General features: G+C 35.4%; 1 protein-coding gene across 5 annotated transcripts in view; it reads right to left on the bottom strand.

Annotated features, from left to right (window-relative positions):
* Positions 1-20,694, bottom strand: part of LOC149804628 (E3 ubiquitin-protein ligase HECTD1-like) — a 212,023-nt gene that overhangs the window by 82,742 nt on the left and 108,587 nt on the right. For 4 of the 5 annotated variants that reach the window (XM_089942605.1, XM_089942598.1, XM_089942612.1 and 1 more), the window contains exon 18: positions 12,163-12,177. The exons of the other annotated variant lie outside the window; for it this stretch is intronic. In XM_089942605.1, coding sequence (XP_089798731.1) covers positions 12,163-12,177 — 15 coding nt within the window. The remainder of the gene's footprint in view (positions 1-12,162; positions 12,178-20,694) is intronic. 5 annotated transcript variants of the gene reach the window in all.

Raw genomic sequence — 20,694 nt, 5'->3', positions numbered from 1 at the left:
TGTGTGCACATGTGAATGATAATTATAAAATTATTACATACTCCAAACAGCAACAGAATCAGGAAGTCTCATACCATCCACATGATGTCAACAGAAATGACTATTGCCAATCTATGATACAAAAATAGGAAATGGAATGAGTTCTATTCAGCTCTGCTGAATGACAGGAAATATACAAAACTGAGAATAATTAGCTTAATAAATGATACTGACTGTCAAATAAAGATATACAGCTTGTGAAGAAAAAAAGAACTGCCACAGATAATTATGTACAGTTTGTACTTTCCTTTATGTACTGCGCATTCAATAAAAGAAATGAAGTACATATATTTAACACATTTTCATATATGGAGAAATGTCCATGTATTGGTTATATGTGCAACTTTTGCAGTTAAAAAAACACAGAAATTAAAGGAGTAAAATAATTTGGGCTGGATTTGTAAAATTTAACGATGCAACATTATCACAAATGAAAATATTAAAGTTTTCCCATACACAGTGTGAAAATAAGATTAGTCTCATCTCCATTAATGTATAGGGGTGAATATGGGCAGAGCTGAGTTATATTTAATGAGCAAATTGATCACCAATTCTCTAACCATCATTGTAAATTTCTAGCCTTGATCAGTGGTTCCCAACCTTTGGGTTGCAGACTCCTGGGGTGTCCCAGGATTGTTCCTGTAGTACCTAAAAGTACAACTATTAGCATGTAAGGGTTCACAAAACTTCCTGGGAAATTAAGAAGGGGTCTTCACACTCAAAAATGGTCGGAAACCACATACCTAGATAAACAAAATACAAATCTGTTGCACTGTTGTTTGTTTTCTTGTTATTAGCTGTATGCAATTTAGCAACAAGGTCAAAATAGTTAGTTTCTTGCTAATTTCATTTGCTGTATCGTGGTTTCATACATTTAGTCAAAAAGTTTTTTAGATTTTGAAAGCATGACAAACTTTTGTATATGTTCTTGTAGTGGTTTCAAAATCTAAAGAACTTTCCACATTGTTTGACACCAGAAGATCTGAGAATAGAAAGCCAGACTGGTCATTTTCCACCCTCCTGACTGTTCCATTTCGCAGAATTATGTATATCTTTTCCTTTAATTTAGACACTTTGGACTGGTGAAAGAAGATGGGTGTGTGTGATGTGTGTGTGATGGGGGAGATCTTCCTAGAAATGAAGCCAACAGCCATCCTTCAACCTGGAACAGAACCCCACATTGTCCATGATGCTGACCAAATCCCTCCAAAAAGGGTTAGACAAGTTTAAATTTGGATAATGGGACGAGGAAATCATTATAGGAGGGGGCATAACTCCTATGACTGACCTCCTCTCTCCTTGGCTATTGGGAAGACCCTATGGAACGACTGATAGGAAGAAGCTCTGAAATGAGGCTGCATGTGAAACTGTTTACGCTGCACCTGCTTGAAGAATGTGGAAAAAAATCCAAAAGGATGGTCAGAGTGGTCAAGCTTCTTGGCTTGTTTCAAAAGACCAAGAGCTGGTGCCATGGACCTGTGTTATTGATTCATCGTGTGATGCCGTTGAGGGGAGAATGAGGCTTCACAGTGAGCGACATCAACACAGCATACATGTTCACTACAGCCTCCATCAAATTCTGAAGTGCCACAGTCAAAATTACTCCTCCTTACAGAAAATGAAGAAGGCCACTGAAAAGAGATCAGCATGCAAGTTAATCATCAATAAAGTATGGGTTTTAATCTCCAAGGCCTCCAAGGCAATAATCAATAGAGTATGGGTTTTAATCTCCAAGGCCCCCAAGGCAATCATCAATAGAGTATGGGTTTTAATCTCCAAGGCCTCCAAGGCAATCATCAATAGAGTATGGGTTTTAATCTCCAAGGCCTCCAATGCAATCATCAATAGAGTATGGGTTTTAATCTCCAAGGCCTCCAAGGTAATCATTAATAGAGTATGGGTTTTAATCTCCAAGGCCTCCAAAGCAATCATCAACAGAGTATGGGTTTTAATCTCCAAGGTTTAACCTGGTAGGCAAGCCCAGGACCCAGGAGATATCCACACATATGACACCACAGAGTCCTTGGGAAAGGGGGAGGGGCTCAAGAGGCCAAGCTGGTAAATAGACACAATAGCTGGAAGCAGAAAACAGCAGCTAGAGTGAACTCTCATCCCAGGAATAACCTTCATGCAAGTCCCAAAGCATCATAGAGTGTGAGAGCTATACAAGATCTAGATAAGATGATGTGCCAGAAGCCTCTCCAGACTGGATATAATCCTTTTGTCTTCAGCATCAAATGATTTAGATGGCAAGTTTAACTTTGCTCACCACCTTTTCTCCCTCCTCCATCAACACCTGGCCTGACAAGTGAGCTGGGGACCCAAATGGAGGGAGAACGATCATTGCCACTGGATCGTCTGAGAATTCTTTTAAAATGACCTCATCATGCTGGGAATTCACCTGATGCAAGACAGGACTGTCCCACCTGGTATCTCTCTGAAGAGGAAAGCATCTAAATGGGGTTGTCCTCATGCCAAAAAAAACCTCATATGGAGTGATGAGACTAAACCAATGTTTGCCTCCTGGGCAAATGGGACTGCTGATCCCTTTCAGATCATTTAGTAGTTGAGTGGTAGCTCCCATCCTTTTTGTTAGCCCAGACCGCCAGAAAGGATGGAGCAGGTCTGATGCAGGGACATCAGTGGTACCATGTGGAGAAAGGAAACCTCAGTTCTTAGAAACAGGGATCCCCACTTCCCCAATAGATTACATGGGAACATAGATAAGAGGAATGCCAATCCAATCTCTCTCCCAGGCCTGGAAAGTCCAGCCTGAATCCCTCTCACCATTAGGGTTAAATGGGGAGAGGGAAGAGGCTATTTGTCCCTAACTGGGAGGCAAAACTTGCTCTATGATGCTTTTGCTCTCTTAAAAGGGGCCAAGTTAAAATCCCTCACCACCAACCAAATCTTCATAACGAGTATCAAAGATCCTTAGCACTTTGGTGATCTACAAACCACAAAGAACACAGAATGTTCTTGCTCCACTGGGAATGTAGTCTTCCCATCATTGAGATCCAGACCCCTACTGGGAATGAAGGTGGTCATTCAAAGATGATGACAAGAAAGAAGGGTCCTTCATCTTCTCCCTCTAAGTGTGGTGACTTTCAGCAAAATCTCACACCTTGTCCAATGAAAGACAACAAACTCAGCAGCTGTCCATTAAGTGGGGTGAGTGTCCCCTGGGGCTCTCCTGTGCCCATACTTGCCCACACCTTGCAACATTATAAACTCTGAAAGATGAAAATTCACGCAAAAAATTAAATCTGGAACCAAAAAATGGTAGGGAATACTTACCCTAGCACCAGAACAATAAAGGGGAATACAAATTAATGAAACATGTATTTGTAATGCACTCTCTGTACCATAAAATAATACAACCAAAGATCCTTGATGTCTTACAAAAAAAATTACCCATGGATACAAAAAGTTTGTTATAGTTAAAATATACTGTACCTATAGTTGCAGACATAACTGCACATACAGCACTAAATGTCTAAATGATGAAGGAATATATAATGTGTTATTTTTTTATATGCCTATACATGTAAATTACACGAAAACTTGTCTGTGTATATCTTAATGACCATACTCTTACATATGTCAACAGTTATACATATTGGGTCATATTTTAAAATCCAACCAGTCAGATTATATGACACAATATTAGATTTTTGTGTACACAAACTAAAATGCTCTTCTTAAATTTAGAAATTGTTCTATGAATATCTGAGTTAGATTATTCAAAGCTAATTGCCGCATAATGTACTGTGCTTCTCTGTGAACCTCTAATTCATCCTGTGTACACATTGCTCCTAAACTATTCCTCACTAATTTGGAAAAGAATTCATGGGAAAAGGAAGTATTCATTTTAAGTAAAATACCAATTTCTACAATGTGCCCCATTAAGCAAAAAGATGTTTCTTTATCTACATCTCCTGAGATTTGTTTGTGCATTATATTTAAACAGATATGCACAGATTCCAACTAATTAATTCATCAGTGTCCATCACAGTACTAACATGGCATGCTTGGTTTCACTACTTTCGTAATGGCTGCACTAAACAATTTCACATGCAGAATGACATAAACTGTGATAAAGTTTGAACATGCAAATAAAGGAATCTAGAAATAGTAGTAAGTGAAATATGCTAAATTTTTGTTTGAAGTGCAGATTTATCTTTTGCTATAGGTTTTTATACAAAAAATATCAACAGACATATATGTGGTTTGGTAATGAATGTAGAACTGCAAGAAAAAATTCAACTTAGCCAGAACAATGTATGTGTTAGCAACATTTTTGAACTGCAGACAAAATATGCTTTAAGCAAGCAGGCATTATAAAACAGTTACAACACTTTCCCAGTATAAATGTAAGATATCTGAAAAAACAAAAAATGCAAACAATCAATCCTAAAAAGAAGAAATATAAATTAAAACAGCGTCAAAAACAATAAAATTCCAACATCTATAAACCAATTGTATAATCATTTTAGGATACTCAACAAAGATGACAATATTGATACTGTACTTCTGATATTTCACATGGACCAGGTATTTGAGACTGCTTCGATGAATGAAAAGATAACCACAGATAAAATAAAACAGATAATTAAATCATTGAAAAGCAGGAAAGAACCTGGGTGGAGGGGAGTATCAATGAATATATTAAGCCAATGAATCAATTATGCTACCCAATATATGTGAAACTTTTCAATATAATCTTTGATGCAGGATAATTACTGACCTATAAAACTATTAATTTGGAAAAATGTTTACAGCCCTATTAAAAAATATGAGAATGAATCAGTTTTTGAAGAAAATAATTTAACATCAGAGGTCTAGGTCAGTTTCAGGAGTGGGTAATCAATGATAGACAATGTTATGATACTTCATGTACTGATCAATTTTCTAAATGTAATCAAGAGAAAATTATTTTACATGTTTTTAAATTGTAATAATGCCTTTGAGAATGTTTGGAGAGTTGGCCTTTGGGCTAATTTGTTGTCCACTGGAATCACTGGAAAATGTTTTAAAATTACAGAAACCTTTAATAAAAACATTAAATCAAGTGTTAATGGTAACTATTCAGGATTTGTCCCACGTGATACTGGTGTTTGGCAAGGAGAAAATTGATTGCCATTATTGTTTTCAATTTTCATGAAGAATTTAGAGACCTTTCTGAAAAGTAATAATTGCATAGACATCAAATTACATAATAATGTCATGATATTTAAATGTAATGCTGTTTATTCATACAGATGACATTGCATTAATTGCTACCATTGAAAAAGACATAACAGATTAGAGTTTCTCTAATTACTGTAAAACCTGGAAATTTTTAGTAAAGGAAGATTAATGACATAAAATTTCATATTTGATTTTTAAAAACATGTGGTCCATGAGCACAAATACTGGGATTACTCCTCTTAAGAAAACATTGACTTTATACCTGTAAAAATGAAATTTAGTCATTATAATTAACATTCTTTTTATTAGACAAATACATTTATCATCGGAATTTAACAATCCACACTTATCTTAAAATGTTTGATCAGACAATGCCACCTATTCTTAAATATGGTTATTAAATCTGACATTAAATTAAAATAAACATTATTGAAAATGTATATCTTGATTTTTTAAGGTCTATCTAAGTGTGAAAAAAGCACTCCAAGATTTATGATCTGTTTAGAATTAGGTTGATATCCTTTTGCTTTATCTATTACAAATATGGATGGCCAGTTTTTGGTAAAAACTGAAACCAGGAAACAGTCAAAAGATTTCATGTATTTTATATAGATATTTATGCAATTTACAATTTGGCACCTTTGACAATAGATGGATCTGAAATATAAAAATACCACAAAGAACACAGGACTTAATTATGTTTCATTAACATATTTTTTTACATAAAGAATTATAATTGACCAATATAAACAAACCTGGAAATGTTATATGAATGACTCATCAAAAAAGGGACAATTTATTGCTTTATTTAAAACTGAATTGGAATTAGAAAATTATGCAGTAAGATTGTCAAGAAAGTTACACAAAAATACAACATTCTGAACTAGTAATTACAGGTTTGCCATACAAAAGGCAAATTCGGAAGGAATACCTAGACATGACAGGAAATGTGTATTATGCATTAGTGGAGAAATTGGTGATGATCTTTATTATTTGTTCAAGTATCACATGAAAAAATACTTTTGTACAAGACCATATAAAATAAAATGTATAACACTTCAAAGTGTGAAACATATTGGAAAACTAAAAATTGTACATAACTTTAAGCATATTCCACTAAACATTTATTAGTCCTTGTTAATCTTTTTCTGTCCAGCTTTTAACATTTGTATAACCAAGCATATGTAAAATGTAAGAGTTAATAGATTTTCCTCCTATGTCACTGGAAAGTGATGAGAGTCAATAAACCTATTTTTTACTGTTATGAAGCAAACGCGATATACATTTTTGGGTAAAAGCAAGCAAATACAGTCAAAATAATAAAGTGAAAGAGTTCTCGTTCAATTAAAGCAACAATTAACAACTGCTTCCTAGATAATTGCCATTTTGACATAGGTATGGTCATGTGACACAAACGGCAGCATAAATGCACCTCAGATTAAGCCGAAATCAAGCTTAATGCTACTTAAGATACATATACAAAATATTCAATCTATATCTATGAGATATGCAGGTTAATTACCCTGGTACCAATAAAATTTACAATAAGGCATGAAAAGAAATCACAAGGAATCAGGATATTACAAACGGCAGTGCATTTATGTATTTATTCCATAACATCAATTCCAAAAGCCCCAGAAAGCAAATGATTTGATAAACATGTTGCATTGATGTCAAAATGGATGGAACTTTTTTTAATTTATATTCAAAATAACTGAACAATGCTGTAAGACAGCATGCAAATAAAAGTAGATTTAAAGTAAATAGTTACAATTGATCTAATACTGTTCAATGCACTACTGCCATCTGGTTTATCTTTAGACTAATCTCACAACAGAAACTTATATGGGATCTCTACATCTGGATCAAAACACCTGAATAATGGAACAAGGCCAGGGCTTGCATGTTGAGCCCATGTAAAATCATTGCTGTAAAACATATGACCTTGACTCCCAGGTCAAAGGTCTGAGCATGCATATCTCTGAATGAATTATCTTAGCTTCATAATGATGCATCCAAAGTATGAAAATATCATGGACTGTTGGAACATAACCAAATAACAAACTTGAACCAAAACCTCACTGAAAATTTTCTGTAACTATGACTTCGACCCTAAGGTCAAAGGGTCTAGCAAATATATTTCAGAATGAATTGTCTTAGGTTCATATTTATTCAACCCAGGTACATTATGGAACAAATACATTTTAGTGTGTGGGAAATAAAAGTGAAAAAAAATACTTTAACCAAAACATGAACACAATTTTCTATGTAAGACACTGACACCACAGGCAAGGAAGTGTGTCGTAGAATTAAATGTTTTAGTTTCAGAATAATTTATGCCAAGTAAGATGAGAATTTATCACAGGGTTTTATATACATGAAAATGAAGAAGAAAAAACACTTGAACCAAAAGATTCACATTTTCTGACTGTGACACTGATCAGAACATACAAGCAGCCAAAATGTGCATGTCAAAGAATTGTCTTAGCTTCATAATGATTTATCCCAAATATTATGAAAATCAAACAAAGGGTAACAAGGTGAAATGTACACAAAACTTTAACAGACTCTTGCCATCTGAAATCTGACTGCTATATCTCACTTCCCACTGTTGGCTGAACAAAAACTATTGACTAAAGAATTACTGATTTAAATCAATATTTTCTCATGTCCATGCTAAAGTAATATAGTACCGGTATTCAATCTAATACAGTCCTTAACATTATCTCTTGTGTGATAAATCTAAACCTTCCATGCCAAGACTCAGTATCAAAAGCTTTTGCTCCAAGGATATTTTCGTGTTACAAGTCTGATGACACAAGGCAATTATTGGGAAACCAGAGAAGCAGTGTTAAACAGCTATACATAATTCAACTGCATAATAATTATTTAAAACAGGGCATATCAAAACAAGAGTATCATAAACAGTACATTATATGCCTACCGCAAGGTAAATATTACCATTTTTTTTATGTAAGACTCTTTTTCACTGGTCAGATAATTGACCTTATGAATCCAAAATGAATTGGCGTCTTCCTTCTTATACATAAATGCAATCCACAAAATTTGGTCAAGGAAGAGAGAGTTATTTTGCAGAATCTAATTTCCTGAGTCACATAGGTTTCTTCAAACTATGGAGTATTTAAAAAGTTCTGATTAGTAATATATTGTGTAACGAATTTAGTTGACAGTATGTCAATCAATGCTCTTCAAGTATTCCCGTTGACCTCTACACACTTTCTTGGCCTGATTATCCAATTATTAAATACCCTTTTGTATTCAATTTTCATTAAGTTGTTTATACAATGGAAAAAAGCACTTCCAACCAAATGTCAGCTTTCAGGCAAATCATAATGTGGGTGAGGCATAGTTTGGATGTTGTAATGTTTCAGGAAGTATGTCACAATGGTATTTTGCACAGATGCACTGTCATAGAGCATCTTCATCAACTGCCCCTTCATGACAGGACTTCCCACTCACCAATCGCGGACATAATCTTCCAGAACATGGGCTATCCTCCACCAATTCATAACCATCTTTGCAACAAAGAAACGATCACAAATTTTTAGGAAATGAAAGAGAATTGCAACTTTAAACTTTACTCAAATTGGCCTTAATAAAAGTCAGTGGGTACCCTAAGAATGCCCAAATTTTACAGCATGCTCTGTGCACAGTAGCTGAATCGTCTTCCTTCTCAGAAATTTTTAGATTACTGTCATTTACGTATGTGACATCAAACATATATATCTGCAGTTGTCCAGCACACTGCATGTGCAACTGTATAACATAGCAATGATGGAGGTCAGATTGGCACCTTCTTTGTTTAACACCAAATAAGCATCACATGTCTCTTAATGAATCCATGTAAATATAACCATCTGTTCAGAGAAAGCAGCAATAACATTTGCAAGATTTCCACCATGGTGATCATAATGACTATTATATCTTTGCAACATTCTTATTTAGAGCTATCTAAGTATCATACAAGTTTTTCAGTGGAAACTCCATGTCGATATGTAAATCCATTGAGGAGGAGGAGCCATTGACCATGACCACTGTGGATATCAGATCAGCACCATTTTCATCAGTGACCGACAGTACATCATGAAAAGTCTTTCAGTGAAACAGGGATGGTCCTGGCTTTTAAAAAGTTGTCACCAAAAAAATCGCCAACCTCAATATTTTGTTGCCAATTTTCAAAAAATGTCACCAGAGCAGGTAGTGAATATTTTTCCAAGTCTATTAATGTAATAGGCAGTGAAAATTGAAAAAGATGGGATAGTCATTACTTTATTGACAACAAGCAATACAGCCATATCATTACAAAATAAATCAATAACATGACTGTTTTGCACTACTTCCATGGTCTTTGGACTGCCAGGTATAACATCAGGTTCAGTGACCGTGTTGTCTGATGAATTTGCACTAAATCCAAATGCTGTTCATTTTGTTAACTTACTCTTAGGATGAGACGATGAACATGCAATGGTAAACTTTCGTTTACCCATGATAAAGTTGCACTGTTGACAGTATATAATTCTGAGTGAGAATTTTTCCATTGCTTTGTATTTATACACAGCAATCGGTACTTCAAAGGTAATCAGTTTTCTCTGAAGTTTCAGCAAAACTATTTTATTGGTACATTTAATAAAACAACTGAAGGATTAGTTGTCATTCAATTAACTGTGGCTGTTTCTGCTCATGTCTTGAGAGTTTGGTCGATTGTAGGTATAGTCCTGTAGCATGTCTGAGTGTATCACAGCACACGATACTCTGGCCAGATGTCATAAGCTGATTATGATGTAACAATGCACTGTAAAGATTGGTTTGTCAGTACGAACAAAGGATTTATTTATGTAACAGATTCCAGTGCATTGTGCATCCAAGTTTGTGGCTTCTTTTTTTTGTCCTTTTGAATGTCTCCACTCCAAATCCATGACTGTATGTACAAATTAAACGGCCGAAAAGGTCACCAAAAAAATTGCCAGATGGTATATTTTGTCGTCAAGAAGGAAAAAACTCACAATTTGCGACATTGACGAAGCCTAGGATGATGCCTTGTGAAAGAACTATTCTGATACAGCCATCCATTCACAAGTAGTTGTGACAAGATTTTCAAGATGGCTGATGTGGCAGTCATACTGCATGTTAGAGGGGCAGTACTTTATTTAAAAGACCAACTAGACCCTGGGATGAATGCATGTATGAATTTTCATGGCATTCCTCCTTGTAATTAGGAGTAGCAATAATGAAATTGTGCTAATGGGCAATGGATGGACAACTGATGGTAGACCTCTGCAAAGGCTCCTTTGAATTATGACCAGTAAAGCTGAACTTCTATATCGAAATATGTGACACATTTAAAAGTTACTAGACTTTATCTAAAAATGTTTGAACATACTACACAATCTTTTGACATTTTCAAAGACTTGTGAAATTAAACTGGTGAAACAGAAATAAAAATTTTAAAATACAAAGCCAGTTACAGTACTGAATTCTGCCTAACACAGACTTGCATGTTTACTTTTATCATCATTTGTGTTAATATGACCAGATCATATTTTTTCTACATGTAACACATAAAATCAACCAATGACATCACAAATGATATCAAGACATGTTGTTAGGCGAATGTTTAGTGAAGGAGGATCCAGAATGTACTTGAAAGTCATTTCTTCTCAATATTCTACAGTTCTATCAAACAAAAGCAAAATTATTTGTCAACTGATAAACATAATCTTACATTTGTGCTTATTCCAAATAAAATTTATTAAACTTATTGAATAACTCAAATATTATGCACAAGTTTGTACAAGACAGCAATTATTCAACTCCTTCAATAAATTTAATTTGAGCAATCACTGAAGATACTCAATTTATTTGTTTTCATGGTTGTATATATGCTGGCCAAGAGTAATGCCATTCACTATATGGGAATGACATACCAACCAATGCTGCTAATTATAGATTTTTATGGCTTCTGGCTTAGAACTCATAAAACTTCATAAAACAAAACAGATGCAAACTTGTATTCTTCAAGAAATCACAGATCCAGCAAAGCAGAACATTTCAAACTATGCTATGTTGGTTCTGATGATTGTCCAAATTACCGAAAGGTGATCAAAATCTTTAGATGGCAATTCATTGCAACAAAAACAATTTATTTAGAAATTAAAAATATAGAGGCTTGACTGCATACTTTTACCTTAAAGTCACTGACAACCACCAGCATAAAGTCATTTCAATGCTGCATAACTGTATTAAAGGATACCAAAGGATCATGCAAAAATACATAATTTGCAATAAATCAAACTTTAATTAGTTTTTTAAAAAATTGTTGAGAGTTATTATAACAGAAAATACAAGTTACTGTATTTACTTACTCATGTTGAGTCCAAACGCAAAACAAAGACCTTGAAAGCCAACAAATAATGTGTCAGTAGATCAGGGTCTGTGTTGTTTGCTCTACTAGCTACTCCTAACAAACTGCCAAGACCTAGATCTGAAGCATTACATGATAGCAGATCTGGATCTACGCAGTTTGCAGATGGACTTTATATGCTAGTATAGACAGTAATCATGGGTAATGATTTAAGTTTAATCAAAGTACATTCAGGCATTTCCAACGTGCAGGAAATTCTGGCACCAACTCGGAATAAGTGTCAGTGTTTTGAAGGCACAAAGTAGTCAGGGCGTATATTTGTGTTCATGTACTATTATTAATAACAGCATCAGATATGCAATGTATCTGATCAGAAAGTTCTGAATGAATTTTAAGTCTTAGTCATTCAAGTTTTATGAACTCATGCCAGACTATATTGAGCAAAGACCATTTTTATGTGCATATGTATATACATGCAGATCAGGTCTCAGCTGTATATATAGATACAGGTACAATTAAAGCAATAACCATCTGTTGTCATTCCAACTTACCTATCCTCAGATTGTCTAAATAGATATGTAAAAAAAATATTTAATAATGTATGTGTGTGTGTGTGTGTGTATGTGTGTGTATGATTTGGACTTTTTAATGTAGCTTTAACAATTTTTCAGTCATATCACTATGATGTCTGCCATGTGGCAGTTTATAGTGATGTATAGCACTGGGGCATCATGCTGCAGACACGTAGCATAATGTCCCACCCAGTCACATTATTCTGACACCAGGCTGACCAGTCCTAACACTAACCTCTTAATATTTAATAATATGTTTAAACAGATACATTAACAAAATGTTTAATAATGATTGTCTAAATAGATATGTAACAAAATGTTCAATAATATGATACTGACCAGTTTAGCACAAAGTAACAAAAACAAAAGGCAGAGTCCAAGTAGAGGTGAATTAAAAGGTCAGAGACTGCAAGCAAACTGGAGCATATCTGTGACAAATTCCCTCACATTTACTGCTTTAAAAATTTGTGACCAGAACTTTACAAAAATGATGGTCAATGTAGTATATACAACCAAACTGATCTCTGATGGCACCTTTGGAGAAGGCCCTGAATGGCCTCCTGAAACAGACTGTTTTTGAACTGAGGTTATTTTATTCTTTGAAAAATCAATCTTTAGGCAGGGTTTGCTTTGTTATGTGGGAAAGGACTTAATATCTCAAGTATGTTTGATTCTAAATATATCGGAGTTATTTCATAAAATTTGGATAGATATTAAATGGTGAAAAAATTCAAACAAGAAACACGATTTATGATCCAAGATAAAGCTGTCAATATAACAAAAGCTTAAACCCATGACCACCTAGACCCTTAACATAGTATCTAACTCAACGGTTAAGATGATACTGGGAGTACAGGAACATTAAATGTTTTTATATTCCAAATAGTGTAAACTGAATGAAGAAGAACTGAAATACACATTATAGACCCAACAACCCATCCAAGAAATTAGCCCAGAAGTAACACAGTAAGCATGTAATGTTATATTCTAAGTATTGGTGCCTGCACATAGGGGTAAGGGGGGCCACGTACCCCTTCCCCAGATTTCACCTCTAAACATGTTATGGCTAATGTAGGTAAAACTTAATAGCTGACAACTACCTCTCTGCCTCCTCCCCTGTAAAATAATTATGTGGGTACCCTTGATTCTAAGCAAGCAAATTCAGTGAATTTTTGTCTCCCACATGCTATTCACAAAAGTTTGCAATAATTAATTATATGACCTTTAAGACTGAGATATGTATAAAGTTACTGGGCATGCATGGAAATAACCAAGATAGATAACAATTTCAAAGGACATCAGAGAAAAGATGCAAAAAATGTGGAAGAACTGCTGATCAGTGACATCAACCCCGACAAAACCTTGATTCATGATGCATGAAATGGCATCAACATGATAAGCATAAGTGTACCATTGTTCATCCATGTACCTCAAACAACTTTTCTGATGTCAAGCAGAAACAAGAGCTTCAACATATTGATCTGTGTATGTATGTATGCATGCATGCAAGTTGTGTTTTACAGCACCTCAGCACAAATGTAGTACATACTAAATGTAAGGTTGTAAAAATGAAAAATTAGACAAAAAGTTTTAAAGATAAACCCTTCTAAATAATATGTAACCATTAAGCACATTATAAAATATAAAACATAGATATGTTAGCATTCTGTATGTGTGTGTGTGATTTATATTTTTAACATAGCTTTTACAATTTTTCAGTCATATCGCTACGATGTCTGCAGTGTGACAGTTTATAGTGATGTCCAGCACTAGGACATCATGCCGCAGACATGTAGCATGATATCCCACCCAGTCACATTATCCTGAAACCAGGCCGACCAGTCCTAACACTAACCTCTTAATGCTGAGCGCCTTGCTAGGCAACTGTTGGTACCATTTTTAGAAGTCTTTGGTATGACTTGGCTGGGGTTTGAAATCATAACCTCCTGTATCAGGGGCAGATGCTCTAACCACTAGGCCACCAGAGCAGTGTTAGCATTCTGTAATGTATATAAAGTAACAGATAACATGATTAAAATTTATTGTAAATACTGCATTCCCTTCAAAAGTCCAAGATTTTCTCAGATGGTATGCCCTTAAGCAGTTGCTTCAAGGAGTTCACATCAAAATATGTCTCGCAGGGTGGAAATTGGCACCCTTGAAAAGAACATTCTCCACTGTCAGTGGACTCTACGGTGGTATACATTCCTGTCAAGGTTAACCATACAGAAGGTATGCCCAAATCAGAAATGTGTGTCCAATATGCAACCTGAACAATATCACCTGGTTCTATATATGCCGTGCCACTCTCAAAAAGTTAGTGTGATGTTCTTTAGTTTGAAGGGGAGTTTTCCTTCCACATATTTTGCCATGAAGAGCATGCTGTTTATACAACATCTGAAGTCAGTATATAGAATCTTCCATTCAGAGACGGGCGACTGTAAGGCAGCATTGGCAGCTTTGACTACCCTTTCATTCCCCTTTATCCAAATTATGATTAGACACCCAACAGTACAGACTACTATTCCCAGGCTGTATGAGAACATTATGTTTCTCTAATATCTGAAAAAATAATGGGTCATCAGATTTAAGATCATGCAAGGTTTTCAATGTAGAAATAGCACCCAAAATTATGATGAAATTTGTTTTTTTAAATGGTTTCAACATAGTTCAAAGCTTTGTGTATGACTGTAATTTCTGCAGTAAGAATGAAGACTTTATCCAGTACACGGCTCAAGATGCTGCAAGGAATCTTGCAATGGAAGCTTCAATGTCATCTCCATCTCTGAACCATCTGCATATAGTGACATATGGCATCTCTCTAAATGATGATAAATTCGTATTACAAATGGTGGACTCAAATTTGGTTTCCAAAAGGTACAAGGTTGGGTATTTTGGCATAAGAGCCAATTTCAATCATCTCACATAAAACGATGGTTCATTTGTCTCAACACTGAGGCTTTCTGAAGGAGAAGTTAAATCTAAATGCACCCAGATATGGTTAAAGTCCCTGATTGTGTATTGGATCAAGCATCTAAAGATAACCTTCGGTGTTAACAGATTTAAAATACATAAGAACCTTCTCTTTAAAATTTGTGACTCAGCTGAAGTTTTCAGAATAATTCTCTCTTGAGTTCTTCAAGAATGTTTCAGCCAATGTATCCAGGAGTTCTGATATGGTTGCAACATTAGATTTTTGTAAATGCCTGGTACAGCTGCTTTTGTTCTTGTCCATTATTTTTTGTGTATCTCATACCGATTTAATAGAGCTGCATGAGTTCAATGTAGAGATGTAGGATTTCCATGAACTCCTCTTGCTCTCTCGCATTGTATGACAAGCTTTAGTTTGATATATACAGTATTTATTCAGATTTTCAGTTCTTGAATTTGCATTGAAATTTTAACGAATCTTTTTCCATTCCCTAATGGCACCTTTATACGCATCATCAAACCTTAGTTTCTTTACACATTTAGGAGTTGGTAATGTATCCCCGGCAATATCCTGTAGTATTTTTGTTAATAAGAGTAATAGGATCCATTAGATTGTCAAGGATCCATGACACTGTCAAGGATCCGTTACACTGTCAAGGATCCATTACACTGTCAAGGATCCATTACACTGTCAAGGATCCATTACACTGTCAAGGATCCATTATTATTGTCAAGGATCCATTACGATGTCATGGATCCATTATACTGTCAAGGTTCCATTACAATATCAAGGATCCATTATACTGTCAGGGTTACATTACAATGTCAAGGATCCATTATACTGTCAAGGATCTGATACAATTTCAATGATCCATGACACTGTCAAGGATCCATTATACTGTTAAAACAATCTGATGCATGATTGTCTTTGATGACTTTGTCTTCGACTCACTGAGGGACTGAAACATTTCCCAATCTGGATTGTTTAATTTCCATCTCTGCCCAAGCCCTTGAGGTCTGGGAAATATACTCTCTCAAATATACTGGTTTTTTTGTTGTTGTTGTTGTCGTAGGTTTTAACGCCATTTTTCATCACACGATAGGCTATACATGGCGGCCAGTATTAATGGTGGAGGAAGAACCCAGGAAAACCCCATAAAGAACCACCAACCCACGAGAAGCTACTGGCAAGCTTTCTCACATACCCACAATGGCTGAATCCGAGACTCGAACCCACGCAGACAGAGGTGAGATGGCAGTGATCCGTAACGGAGAGCACTGTAGACCACTCGGCCACTTGGAGCCCCCTCGAATATACTGGAAAGTGGTCACTACCACATACATCGTCACAAACATCCCAAGAGAATTCAAGTAAAAGAGCTGGACTGCAGACAGTCAAATCTAAAGATGGGTAGGATTCTGCGGCAGGATAAAGGTAGGAATTACTTATCATTACAAAGGCAGAGATTCTGTTTGAAACAAAGTATTCTTTTTCCCTCTATCATACATATCTTTCCAGTCCCAGGTGTATGGTGGCCATTAAAGTCATCAAAGACAACAAAAGTCAGCAGCAACTGTTTAAGAATATGGCCAAATCAGATTGAATGACTGGAGTGCTAGGCTGGACATATACTGAAGAAGGTGAAAAGTTTTATATAACAACACATGAATGGCAATAGCCTGTAAAGAAGTACTGAGATATATTTGGCAGTGATTAATTTTATTATTTATGATGAATGACAATCCTCATGAAGACTTATCGGTATTTCTTGAAAAGTTGCTGTACATGACAAAGCTGTTGTTGTTGTTGTTGTAATGGGGTTTAATGCCATTTTTCAGCACAAGATAGGATATACATGGCGGCCAGTATTAATGGTGGAGGAAGAACCTGGGAAAACCCTGGAAAGAACCACTGACCCACAAGAAGCTACCAGCAAGCTTTCTCACGTACCCACATTAGCCGAGCCCAAGACTCAAACCCACGCAGACAGAGGTGAGATGGCAGTGATCTGTAATGGTAAGTGCTTTAGACCACTCGGCCACTCGGGACAACCAATGACAAAGTGTTTAACATTGACTCATTTTCTTTTAAAATGGTATTCTGAAGACAAACAGTTATTGGATCCTGATCTTTAACCAGAAGACTAATTTCATCAATATTTGCCTTTAATCCTTGGCAGTTTCAATGTATTAATATGTCAGCATATTTTTGAAAGTGGATGAAGTATGGTACTTCTGATGTTTTCACTTGTGTGATATCAGGGATTTCTCCTGTGACCATACTCTCCCGACTCCCAAACTTTTTAAAGTGCTTGATAGGATTATCAGATCCTTAAGGACATCCAACAGATTCTTTGATTCTCTCCTTTTTTGGTTTACAGTATGCCAACAGTCTGCTGCTCTTTTGGTGGAGTGGATTTAACTGGTTTCTTTATAGAAGAGTTGTGAATCTTTTGTGATACACTGATTCTATGTCCATGAAATCAGCAATTTCCGGCTCTTGTCATGAGCTTGATTTTCATGTTTTTACACATCAGATGTCCTGACAGCCACATTGTTATACTGATTGTCTTAATTATCTCACTGTCTGTTTCAGCAGATGCTGGCCTGGGTTTCATAGCATGAAGACTATTTCATTTATCTTGTGGTCATTTGTGGAAGCTTTCTTCTCTACTTCAGCTTCAATGGTATAGGGCTTAACAGCTTTGTTAAGTCAAGCTGTGGCTTGCACAAATTCCTCGACTTCTTTGCTGTGGGTTGCATACCATGTCATTGGAGAAGTGGATCCAGGTAGTTGAATACAGGAGAGACAGATGGTTGCTGCTTCAATGCACTAAATAATTTTGGCCTCAACTTCAGCTAAACAGGTGGTCAAAAGAGCCTGGTCTGATCAGTTGTCCTGTCATGACAAGCTTTATGGGATATATTGATATTTGGTTTAATTATTTTGCATACAGTTTGAAAGTGACCGGTGGCAAGGGTCAATTGAGTAAAGCTTGTACTTTGAGTATATTTTTCCAATGACATGGTATGCAACCCACAGCAAAGAAGTTGCCTTTTATGATGTGTGGTGGTGATTAACATGCTGGACTGGCAACCAAAAGGCTAATTTGAATACTAACATCAGACTGGCCTAAGTCAGCTACCATGAAGTATCTTTGGGCAAGATAATTTACAACAACTGCCTTGACATGAAATAACCTATTTGTGTTCCTGTGCTGTAAAACACCAAACCAAACATTCAACCATTTTTGTAAACAACTCTTTGGTCATAAAGCAGAAGGGCAAATGTGACTGCAACCGAAAAGATTGACCTGTGACCTTGACTGTGAAAATGGATACCCAACATGGGTATAACATGCACATCAAATTTCTTCATCTCATGTAGCTCTAAATTTTTCACTGGAAAGGGAAGTGTATCAACATATAACATCAAGACACTGACCTTTAAGATCAGACCCCAAAATGTGGTATACATATGTTAATGATGACTATGTTGCATCTGTTGATAAAAACAGCTTTAAAGTTAGAGTGAAAAAGAAAGTGATGGAAAACAGAAAATTCAGAGTTGTGACATTGACCTTGAATACAGGACTGTCAAGGTCATTTATACTGAACTTTCCTGCCATAAGGTACAAGTATACCAAACTTCATCCCTAAATCACAAATGGCTTTAAAGTTATGAAGTAGATGGAAAACTGAGATAGCAAATATAAATGAGCCATGACCTTTAAGATAGAACCCCCAGTGCAGTACATGACACATATCTTAATTTCAAATGGCTTTAAAGTTAGAGAGCCAAAATGAAAGATGGAAAATAAAAAATTGTCATGACTTTGACCTTGACTATGTACCACCCTTTCTAATGACAACTGTATGATACCAAATTTAATTGTTAAATCTAAAACTGTTTTAAAGTTATAAAACAGAAACAAAAGTGTGAAAGCCAGATGGAAGAATGGACATGAAGATTCATCCTGCCTCCATAGCAGAGGTATAAAATTTTTTATTAAAATGTATCCCCCCTATAATTTGTAACCCCATATCCCACCCACTGGGAGAACCCATGGACAAGAATGGTACCAAAAGATGAGTAAGTGATGACGTTATATTCCAAGTATAAAGTTAATCAGGTAAAGGATTACTGAGCTACTAGTGCTAGAAAAAAAATCTTGAACAAAAATATGTCCCTATTAAAATTCTTGACCCCATGACCGAACCCTGAGTTAAATCATACTGAGGGAGAAGGAGGACATGATAATCTTATCTTTGAAAAAGGAAGACAATCATCAAATGGGTTACTAAGCTACAGGTGCTAGAAAAAAAACTTGAACCAAACCAGTCAACAAACCCACACACAAACAAACCCAACGTACGCCAGAAGCCCCAAAATTTTGTCACAGATATGCCAATTTATCAAATTTGTTTAAAATGCAATGGTGTTAAATTACTGTAAATCAAGGCTATCAAATTTTAATGGATTTAGCAAAACAACTACATTCTCTGAGGTTTATTCATATAAATGATAACAATGAAAAAATATGCATATTGCCCATGAGCAATCTGAAAGCATATATTTATAGGTTACTGCATTTGTATGGGAAAATATAAGCAAGTTTTTTGAATGGAAATACTGCACAACCTTGGGAGTGCAGTATATCCATCTGACAAAACGAGTTCATATTTTCCCATACAAATGCAGTAACCTTTTTATTACATGCTAATTTTTTTATTCTACCTAATGCTTAATTATATTAACAAAATACACTATAAGAAACAAAGTAACTGAATGTATGCCGTATTCCAAACTAAATACACAATCATTACACAACAGCAATATTATTACTGCGCACAGATAAATTTGAACTTAGTCACGCACTCGAAATAACTTTCAAAAGAAAATGGCGTGTCTAGTTAAAACTGAAATTTGGAGTCATATTGTGAATGAATGCGCACTGCAATAACTTTTCCATCTGATCTGGAATGAATAGATTTTGGTAATTTTTTTGATACTACGAAATTTCATGATTACGGGCTGGATTTATATGTGATAATTCCACTTGAAATACATCAGATTGAAGAAGCGTGGGAGAAGCCTGTTGACATCTGCAAATTTGTTTCTGTTTCTGTCACTGAATGTTTGAAATCATAATGTGGGAAAAATATGAAGTCTTTCAATAGCAATTATCAAGAAGACACTATGGAATTTAATGTTTATTTCATTTTGAGTGCAGTAAGGAGGATGGAATTGCACTTGTATTCAAAATTACAGTACAATTTTAAAATGTGTAATCAAGATTGAGAACCTATGAAATGGCTCATGTAATTCAGATTTGCAGAACAAAGAAAGTACATTTTGAGGAAATTCAGGATGTAAAACTGTAAGCATGTTTCTTTGCCATTCTTATCACCAGCTAAAGAAGACAGTATATGACTTGTCACTTGTATGTTATTTGTAAGGACCCTTTCTTGCATCTGTTGTATAGCTAGCCTAAATCCAAAACATTGTATCAACAAAGTTAACATGGAATGTGCCAAAGCAGCTGGGATGTGGCAGTCCATGAAAGATCTGCTTTATTT

This window comes from Sinohyriopsis cumingii, chromosome 2, assembly GCF_028554795.1.
Source record: "Sinohyriopsis cumingii isolate HCF-2022 chromosome 2, ASM2855479v2, whole genome shotgun sequence".
Lineage (NCBI taxonomy): Eukaryota > Metazoa > Mollusca > Bivalvia > Unionida > Unionidae > Sinohyriopsis > Sinohyriopsis cumingii.
Note: the sequence above shows the minus strand (reverse complement) of the source record. Positions and strands in the feature narration are given on the sequence as shown.